This window comes from Dendropsophus ebraccatus, chromosome 7 (assembly GCF_027789765.1).
Source record: "Dendropsophus ebraccatus isolate aDenEbr1 chromosome 7, aDenEbr1.pat, whole genome shotgun sequence".
Classification (NCBI taxonomy): domain Eukaryota; kingdom Metazoa; phylum Chordata; class Amphibia; order Anura; family Hylidae; genus Dendropsophus; species Dendropsophus ebraccatus.
Window position 1 is genome coordinate 116,104,840 of NC_091460.1, and position 10,581 is coordinate 116,115,420.

Consider the following 10,581-nt stretch of genomic DNA (forward strand, 5'->3'; position numbering starts at 1 on the left):
TAGAGCCGGTCAGTGACTTATTTACATTAGCTTCTGCCTCCTTCTAGTATGTAAGGCTGGGTTCACACTACGTTTTTGCAATCCTTTTTTTTTTTTTTTTTTGCAAAAAACGGATGGAAAGAATGGACGGGTGTGCGTATCCATTTTGATCCATTTTTCCATTGGATTCCATTATAAAAAAAACTAAGCAAAACTGATTAGTTTTTTATAACGTACACAAAAATGTAGTCAACCTCATTTTTGTGTCCGTTAGGCTACGTTCACATCAGCGTTTGACCATCCGACACCATATCGTCTACCTTTTCTGTTTTGGAGTAAGCAAAACGGAAACTGTTTAAATCCCCATAAATTCCCATGATATATTAGTGTGCTCTGTTTGCCCTAATTGTGCTCCATTTGCATGCAATCCGTTCAAGATCCGTTTTTTGTTTTTTGAACGGAGGAAAAAATTGTGTTTGCAGTATTTTTCTTTCCGTTTCAAAAAACGGATCACAAACGGAAAGTGCACTTCCGTTTTTTTTTTTACATTGTAGTCAACGATCTAAAACGGAAGGTATTTCCATTCACATCCGTTTGTTTTCATCCGTTTATGCACTGAGCATGCGCAGAAGCAGCAAGAAACCAAAGAAGAGAAATAAACGGATAGAAAAACGGATGCTGACTGTGGTACAAAAGTCAGTTTTTTTTTAAGCCAAAATACAAACGGACCATTAAAAAAAGATGAACATTTTGCAATCAGTTTGCATCAGTCTGCTCATCAGTTTATGCTCATCCATTTAATTAATATAGATGGATCCGTTAGAAACAAAGAAAAACGCTGATGTGAACGTAGCCTAAGGGTATAAACACACACACACCGTATACGCAGCATATTTACTGCTGCGATACACAGCAAATACACAGCAGATCTAAATAACTGAACACAGCATCAAGTCTTCACCATCAAATCTGCTGCAGATCTGCTGCGTATCTGCTGCATATACGGTGTGTGTGTTTGTACCCTTAACAAAAAAACTGATCCGTTTTGATCTGTTTGTTTTTTTTATAATGGAATTCAATGGAAAAACGGATGCACACACATGATGCACACTCGTTTTTCATAAACCCAGCCTAATACTGGTAGAAAATGTGAAGTCCTAGGAGAATGTAATATTAATGTTTTTTTCACAGTATATCAGATACTATAGTAACCATTCACAATCATTGTATTTACCTTGCTTAATACAGCCGTGTGTTCATCTCCACAACTGATATAGATAACACCATTATCTCTCAAAGAGCTCACCGCATATGGTCTATATACACCTGCTTATTAGGAATAAACAACAAACAGGTTATTATTTCTCTCGGCTGTAAATCTCTACAGATGACTATTATGTCCATGAGCACAATATACCTTTTAGAGGGACACTCTGAATTCCTAGTTGTCCTGCATTATTTTTTCCCCATCCAAACACCTTTCCTAACATGGACAACGCGAAGCTCTGAGAGCCACCTGCAGAGACTTGGACCAGAGGAACTCCTTTCAGAGACTTCACAAGCTGAGGACTGGCTTGGTTTGGAATCTGTTTGCCCAGCCCAAGTTGACCAACATCGTTCTTTCCCCATGAAAAAACATTGCTGTCTGAAAAACAATGCAAAGAATACTTTGAAGGACCTGATATCCTACATCAAAATGTAATCTCATGTAAAGTGAGCAGGCATTAAAGATGGTGCCCTAGAGCTAATTTGGCTCATGGAGTTTCAGGTCTCTCCCAATCCCATGGCTAAAGTGGATCTGCAAAATACAAAAATTCTACTACAAGTGCTCCCATATTGGTGGAGAAATGTGAGGTGTTACCCACCACCAGATGGTGGACCCACTTTGGTTGTTTGCTGTGGGAGGCTCGTCTCTATTAATAACATAATCAGCCTAAAAACTCTATATTATATGTATGTCAAAAGGTTTTATGTTCTAAATAAAGAATTTAAAGGGATACTCTTTATCCCTTTTAGATGTGTAATTTACTTCTGTTTAAAAATCTCATGTCTTCCAGCTGCTGTATGTCCTGCAGGAGGAAGTATTTTCTTTCCATTTTGACACAGTGCTCTCTGCTGCCACCTCTGTCCATGTCAGTAATTGCCAAGAGCACTAGCAAATCCCCATAGAAAACATCTCCTGCTCATGGACAGAGGTGGCAGCAGAGAGCACTGTGTCAGGCTGGAAAGAATACACTCCTTCCTGTAGGACATACAGCAGCTGATAAGTACTGGAAAACTTGAGATTTGTAAATAGAAGTAAATTACAAATCTATATAACTTTCTGAAACCAGTTGATTTGAAAGATTTTTTTTTTTACTGGATAACCCCATCAATTCATACACATTATAAGGCTATGTTCACTATGTTCACACTACGTATCTTTCCGGCCATAGTGCGAACCGCGAATATACGCACGTAGTTTTGAGGTTGATGCGTTTACTTGAAAGTATACGATATTCGGGCGCACAATGCACACTACGTATGGACTTACGGCCAGATCGTATGCGGCGCCGTGAAAAATGAACAAGACCATTGTTTGAGGACGGAACTGTTCCAACTCACGGCCGTGGATTTCCATGCGGTCCCGTACGAAGTACTTATTTCAGCCAAATTGAACTTGATTTTTCGATCCAAAAGGTTCTGTGAGTTTTATTGGGCTGCGGCGAAGATTTCCAAGTAAATGACCTGCTTCAGATTGCTTCGAAACAAGCTAGGGAAGCATAACTCTACTACAGATGTATGTTCGCGGTTCGTACGCATCCGGCCTCATGTCGATTTCTCCCACGCCCGTAGTTTCAGCCGCACATGTACGGCGGCGTACGAAATGCGGCCGGAATCGTACGCAGTGTGAACATAGCCTTAAGAAGTACGTTAAAGTGCGACAAGACAAGCTTGTTCATCAAATACCTGCAGAAAGGGCGACTGTATGGAAGTGTCCACAAGATATTTGTATTATTCTTAGACCAGACAATCCAGCTATCTTCCTATGGTGTGAAGAAAAAGGGCAATCATTAGTGACACATTTTTTTATACAATGTCATTAGATGAGCTAGATGAGCAAACCTTTCAAAAGTTCGGTTCGGCAGGTTCGCTGAACTTAAATGTAAAATTCGGATTTGTGCCGAACCAAACTTTAACAAACCACATTTTAGGATTTTAGCTGTTTTAATGCGGTTTCTAAAGGCTGCTCCTTATACTTACATGTTCACGCTCCCTCAGGGTCCGTCCTGGCGTCTTCCACGGTGAAGGCCTGCTCTTCTAATCACAGGCTGATTAGGGTGGGACATCACCATGGCCTGTGATTGGCTGAGTGGGCTGTCACTCAAGAGACAAGAGTTCCTTCCTGTCCTAGTCAGCCTGTAATTGGCTGGGCAAGCCTTCACCGCAGAAGACGCTGGGGCAGGACCAGAAAGCCACCAGGAGACACAGCAGGATCGCGGCAGGTAAGAATATGTAAATTATTATTTTTATTTTTTTTATATAAGCAGGGCCATCTTCCCGAAACCTTCCGAGCTTTGCAGAAAGTTTGGTTCGGTAGCCAACCAAACTTTTTGCAATGTTTGGAACGAATCTAGGTTCGAGTGGATTGGTTTTCCCATCTCTAATTACAACCTATATCATTACATTAATCCCACACCCTTACATCCTAGCACCACACCACAATTTATTGGAACAAGATAGGAAATAGAGATGAGTGATCCCCAAGTATACTCGAATTCATCTGAACCCAAGTTTGCAGCATTTGATTACTAGTGGCTAAATAAGTTGGATGCAGCCCTTAGGAGTTCTGGAAAATATGGATACAGCCTAGTAGTTTTTATCCATGTTTTCCAGGCAGTAGATTTTTTAAACAACTTCTGCTATCATCATTATTGATTCTTGGGACTTTAGGAGATGGACAGGCCCTCTAGCTCTTAAAAAACTACAATTCCTATCATGTCTGGACAGCCAAAGCTTTGCAACACCTAGAATGCTGCAGGTTTAGGGCATCCGTGTATATATTACCTATACTACCTGGGACAACCCAACAACATTTTGGCACTGCACCATATAAGACTTCATTTCCTGTGTAGCATTGAAAGAAACTTGTAACAAAAAGTTGTTCAAAATTGTAATATACCTAGGAATAGGAGATTTCTGAGGAAACTGTCCCGATCCAAGTTGTCCTTGTGATCCTTCACCCCAGGTGAAGATATTCCCTTCATTGCATATTGCCACAGAATGGTTCCACCCACAGCTCACATCCACAATTGTCTGGGCTTCCAGTGAATGGATTTGTTCTTTAATGAAGAAAAAAAAAAAAAACATGAGTTTGTCTTACATTTATAAATTTTATTCAATTGGGTCAGGCTATGTTTAAAAAAATTCTCGAAAAAAGCATATACAGTGGTACCTTGGATTACGAGCATAATTTGTTACAGGACCGCACTTGATTTATCATTCTGAGTAACATGAAGAACAGATGAAACAAACATTCAGAAACAGCAGAATACGTGATATTATAAGTTACTGTACGGTAATGGAGAGGATGGGAAACACAAGGGCGGACAGAGACTGCAGGGAGCATGAAGGAATGAGCAGGGCAGATGTGTGCACATACATGCAGCACTCTCTGTCTGGGGAGAGAGGGGTTACAGCTATGGAGAGATTACCTTCACAGTCCTGTCCCCTGATGCAAGCCCCAGCCTGAAGTGGATCTACTATGATTTGGAAGGTGAGGGAGACTTTCTGGGTCAGAGAACAGGGCTGTAGACCACACTATGCAGACCATACCCCTCCTCCACTCCCCTCCCACCCAGTACAGGGAGCTCTTAAACCAAAGCAATGCTCCTAGACCAAGTCACAATTATGAAAAACTGTGAGCTCTTAAACCAAAACGCTCTTAAACCAAGTTACTCTTAAACCAAGGTACCACTGTGTGTATATATATATATATATATATATATATATATATATATATATACACACGCACACAAATGAGCAGAAACATGGAGTAATAAGAGATTTTAAAAGAATTTTTTTTTACTAGTGACATGGAAAACCTGATTTTTTTATAACAATGGGTAAATTGGGTGTTTTATGGGAGTCTAAGACGTAATGTGAAAAAAACATTTACTGTAGTAATAAAAACAAATACAAAGGAATAGTTTAAGCAAAGAAGTACACACGAATGAGATACATTTAGCTACGAATACAGAATACAGAATACAGCTGTCACTGGTTGGAAAGTAGTCTCTTTCAAACATGCACTTGAGCAGCAATGTTACGCACAAACTGAAGTTTTAAAAGACCCCATTTTGTGCTTTGTGCTCTTGGTTAAACACTTTCTCTCCACCCCTTTTCAAACTTTCCAGAAAGTACCTTCACCTTCCCCAGATTGGAACAGACAAAGACCAGCTTAATGTGTATCCTCAACCCCCTACAAGTACTTGTCTAAAGTTATAGTAAGAAAAAAAATATTCAGACAAGTAGGATAAACATTGGACCAAGATAAGGAAAAACATAAGGATTAGAGATGAGCGAACCTCAAGCAAGTCGATCCTCAAGCAAGTCGAACTTTCGGCATTTGATTAGCGGTGGCTGCTGAAGTTGGATAAAGCCCTAAGACTATGTGGAAATCATGGATATAGTCATTGGCTGTATCCATGTTTTCCAGACAACCTTAGAGCTTTATCCAAGTTCAGCAGCCCCCCCCCCCCCCCCCCGCTAATCAAATATTGAACGAACCGGTCCGCTCATCTATAATAAGGATCCCTCCACATCAAAATCATTCATACAATATACAACTTTATTGGAGACTTTAAAATCACAATAAAAAGATATTAAAAAAAACACCAACAAATGGGTACGGTTAACCCTTTGAGGACCAGGCCCAAAATGACCCAGTGGACCGCGCAAATTTTGATCTTAGTGTTTCCGTTTTTCCCTCCTCCCCTTCTAAGAGCTCCAGCACTTTCAGTTTTCTATCTACAAGCCATGTAATGGCTTATTAGTTACAGGAATAGTTGTACTGTGTAATGGCGTCTTTCATTTTACCATAACATGTATGATGGAATTCCAAATATATTATTTATGAAGATATAAATTGGTGAAATCGCAAAAAAGAATGCAATATGGTAACGTTTGGGGGGTTCCTGTGTCTATGTAATGCACTATATGGTAACAGCGACATGATACAATTATTCTATAGGTCAGTCCGAACACAACCATATGCAGGTTTACACAGATTCTCTAATGTTATATATATTTTTTAAATGAAATCCTTTTTTTTGGCAATTAATTATAAATAAAATGGGACTATTGTGACGCTTATAACGGTTTTATTTTTTCACCTATGGGGCTGTATGGGGTGTCATTTTTTCCGCCATGATCTCTAGTTTTTATTAATACCATATGTGTAAAGATCGGACGTTTTGATCACTTTTTATTAATTTTTTTATATATATAATGTAACATAAAATCGGTAATCCGCGCACTTTTTCCCCTCTTTTCGTGTACGCCGTTCACCGTTCGCAATGACGCTTGTTATATTTTAATAGATCGGACAATTACGCACGCTACGGTATATTATATGTTTATCTATTTATTTATTTTTATATGTTTTATTTATATAATGGGAAAGGGGGGTGATTTCAACTTTTATTGGGGGAGGGGTTTTGGGGTAGTGTAATAGTGTTTTTAACTTTTTTTTTTTTACACATTTGAAGTCCCTTTGGGGGACTTTTACATAGATTGGTTTGATTTCTACACTGATGAATGCTATGCCATAGGCATAGCATTGATCAGTGTTATCGGCGATCTGCTCATTGAGCCTGCCTGTGCAGGCTTAGAGTAGCAGAGCGCCGATCGGACCGCATGGAGGCAGGTAAGAGACCTCCAGCAGTCCGTTTTACCGATCGGGACCCCCGCAGTCACACTGCGGGGGTCCCGATCGGTAAGTGACAGGGGACTCCCCCTGTCACTTACACTTAAACGCCGCGGTCGCGCCGCGATCGCGGCGTTTAAGGGGTTAATGACACGCGGCAGCGCGATCGCTGCAGCGTGTCATTGCCGGTGAGGTCCCGGCTGCTCACTGCAGCCGGCCCCCACCTCCTATGAAGCGCGCTCCGCTCCGGAGCGCGCTTCATAGCGGGAATAACACCCAGGGCGTACAGTTACGCCCTAGGTCGTCTGGGGACAGACTTCCATGGCGTAACTATACGCCCTGGGTCGTCTAAGGGTTAAAGTGTCACTGTCGTTCAAATTATTTTTGCAGAAATCAATAGTACAAGTGATTTTAAGAAACTTTGTAATTGGGTTTATTAGCCGAAAAATGAATTTTTATCATGAAAAAGCAGTTTGAAGCTCTCCCCCCATCTTCATTGTTCTCTATGGAGAGGGGAGGGGTGGAGGGAGATGAGGCACCAAAACAGGACAACAAAGAGTTAATTTACAGCTAAATCACCGTGCTATCTCCTCTGAAGTCAGCACTGACCTCTCTGACCTATGAATACCGGCTTTCACACAGCTCCCACTGTGTAATCCTTTGTTCTCTGCTCTCTGTTGCCGACTAATCTTCCAAATCCCTCCTCCCCCCCTCTCCATAGGCTAGAAAGGGCACGACTGATGTAAAAGACTAGAGATTTTCTGATAATGAGCAGTGAATGAGAGGGAGGGGGGAGGGGACCTGGGGAAAGTCTTTTTGAATGCAGATGATGGCATATTTGCCTAATAAACTAATAAACCCAATTACAAAGTTTCTTAAAATCGCCTGTACTATTGATTTCTGGGGGGAAGGGGTGGGGGGACGACGACAGTGATACTTTAAAATATGCCTACCCTAAGATATATATATATATATATATATATATATATATATATACATATATATAAATAAAATAAGTATTGAAATTCCTATGTAAAATAATACAGGTGATTATCCTACCAAAAATATAGGAAACATATTACTACAGCAAATGATGAAGCAACAGAGTTATAGACGAGTTTTCCATAACACCAAATAGCAGCCATACAGAACCTGGAAGCTGAATATATCCCACATGTATAGTTTGCACAGGGCTAGCTTTTCGAGGAGTCCCTGGGAAGTGGTGTATTCTTTCAGTCTGGAGAGCAGGAGAGGTTTTCTATGGGGATATGCTACAGCTCTCCATAGTTCTTGACACAGACAGAGGTGGCAGCAGAGAGCACTGTGTCAGACTGGAAAGAATACACCACTTCCTGCAGGATATACAGCAGCTGAAAAGTACTGGAAGAAAGGGGATGTTTTAATAACAGTAAATTACAAATCTCTGACACTTTCTGTCACCTGTTGATCTGAAAGAATTTTTTTTTTTTTGCTTGAGTGCCCCTTTAACTAAAAAATGATATTTAATGTAAATTGCAAACATGCTTTACATCACATCCCCTGTTTGATTTAAATTGTGAAAGATATAATGACAGTGACACTTTCAATGTAAAAATATAAGAAGGTCCTACAATAAAATTAACAAATTAAAAAATTGTTATTAAACGTTACCTATAGGGGAACCTCAAAAACTACAACCCAAGGTAAACCCAAACTGCAAAACAAGGCTTCATGCAGCCATATGGGCTCATAATAAAGTTACAGATGATGGAACACAGGGATTAAAAAAAAGACCTTACTGTGAAAATTGACGTTTCCTTTAGGGGTTAATGTTTTGTACATGGTAGCAAACTATGGAAAGGATGGGGCTCACCGGCTGTTCTTATTACCTTATGTGTGAATGTGTTGTGTGATATTTGTACTGCCATCTGCAGTCAGATTCTGGAATAAGGAAAGTGAAACTTAGTAGCAGGAGGAAGAGAAACGAAACTTGAGTTTTAACCCTCTCCTATGTAGATTATGAATTTGTATAAAGTATACAAAAGAAAAGCCGATGTTTTATCAAGGCGCTGACGTTCGTTCTCCAGGTAACTACTATTTCACCTTCTGCTGAAGTTTTTCATGAGGAAACAACTTTTATCGAACTTTTATATTTTTTTAATATTTAAAGGATCAAGTAGATGCAGCAGAGCTGAGTCTGTCATTTTGCATGGCTTTAAATAGTTTACATTTGACTTAAGGTAAACCTGCTACATCATATTACATCATTCTGTTTTTCATATATGTCTTATAAAGCTGCGAAAAAAAATTCACCTGAATTTTTTTAGCACCAAAAAATGCAAATAAATAAAAAAAAGTTTGCCTATATTAATATAAAACAGGTAAAAATATCCATTAAGTGAGATCACTTACCTAAGGAGCTAGTGTCAGTCTTCCTGCCCAGCTGTCCGCAGGAATTGTTACCACAAGCAAGAACAATGCCATCTTCCTGGAGAAAAAGGGTATGTCTTCCTCCGCATGCCACCTTCCGAACAGCCACCTGACTAGTGAAGTAGTCATTTTTTGTGAAGGTAACATCTTCTTCTTCTCCTTCTTTGTCTATAAGACCCAGCTGACCGTACCTATTGTTACCCCAGCAGTGCATGTTTGCAGATGTGATGTACTGTAAGGGCTGGGATGTGGAGTGCAGCTCTCCCCACTGTCCACAGCAGCTGCTTTCAGTCTCCACCTTGCAGAGTCATCTGATGTGTTTATCTGGGTAAAGTTTCCACTGCAGAACAACCAGGGAGGTTTCTTGGCTTGTATTAATGGTAGGTACAGTATTATGATAGAGGAAAGAGAAACTTCTTTGTCTTTGGCTACAGATACAGCGGTGCCTTAAGATATAAAAATAATTGGTTCCAGGACGACCATTGTAGGTTGACATTATTGTATCTTGAGACAAAAAACTCTATGGAAAACTGATAATTGGTTCTAAGAACCCCAAAATGAGGGGGAAAAAAATCAAGATTTAAAGGGAACCTGTCACTCCCGGTGCTGGGGTGAAGGCCACCCGACAGTGACACTTTAAAATATGCCTACCCTAAGTGCAGAGTCTCTCTCTCTCTCTCTCTCTCTCTCTCTATATATATATATATATATATATATCAAAAGGATAAATAAACAAAGTGGAGGGACTGTGGTGAAAATGCTATAATACGTCTTATAGCATGTATTTATTAATATGTACATTAAACACAAACATGAAAGACAGGTTTTATACTTAGATGATTATAGGTAAAGATATAGGGGGTACGGGGTAAAGGTACGAGATGGGTTACCCCTAGTTTAACCCTGCCTATTGCTGAAGTGGGACCCCCTGGTTTAGGCGTCCCCAAACAACAGGAGGGACTGACCCTGTGCTAGGGTTGTGTAGGTCTTTCCCGTCACAGATGTCAGTTGTCACTGTGTCTGGTAATACGGTAATATACAAAGTGTGTAGCATATAAAAGGCAGGTGTAGATGTTTTTTAGTCGTGGTTCTGATATCCCTTCTTCCGTTTATCCAACGCGTTACCCTTGTTCTATGGCGACAAGTTCCTCAGGGAGTAGGAAGAGTGTTGGAGTATCAATGGGATATGCCTTGATACATGTCTCAGTCTGATCCAGGAAAAGTTGAATTTACAGATGAATGTTGTGGGTGCTCCCAAGTCTGTTGTAGGGGATCACCGTTGTATG

At 40.2% G+C, this 10,581-nt stretch overlaps 1 protein-coding gene across 2 annotated transcripts in view; it reads right to left on the reverse strand.

The window, feature by feature from the left end:
* Positions 1-9,613, reverse strand: part of LOC138797711 (probable E3 ubiquitin-protein ligase HERC6) — a 42,538-nt gene extending 32,925 nt beyond the window's left edge. The window contains exons 1-5 of one of the 2 annotated variants that reach the window (XM_069978259.1): positions 9,278-9,613; positions 4,142-4,301; positions 2,929-3,005; positions 1,397-1,624; positions 1,214-1,305 (exon numbers count right to left, since the gene is read on the reverse strand). In XM_069978259.1, the coding sequence (XP_069834360.1) occupies positions 1,214-1,305; positions 1,397-1,624; positions 2,929-3,005; positions 4,142-4,301; positions 9,278-9,509 (789 nt within the window). In that variant the 5' untranslated portion in view covers positions 9,510-9,613. Of the gene's footprint in view, positions 1-1,213; positions 1,309-1,396; positions 1,625-2,928; positions 3,006-4,141; positions 4,302-9,277 lie in introns of both variants that reach the window. The other variant, XM_069978258.1, reaches the window with a different exon arrangement.
* Positions 9,614-10,581: the final 968 nt, after the last annotated feature.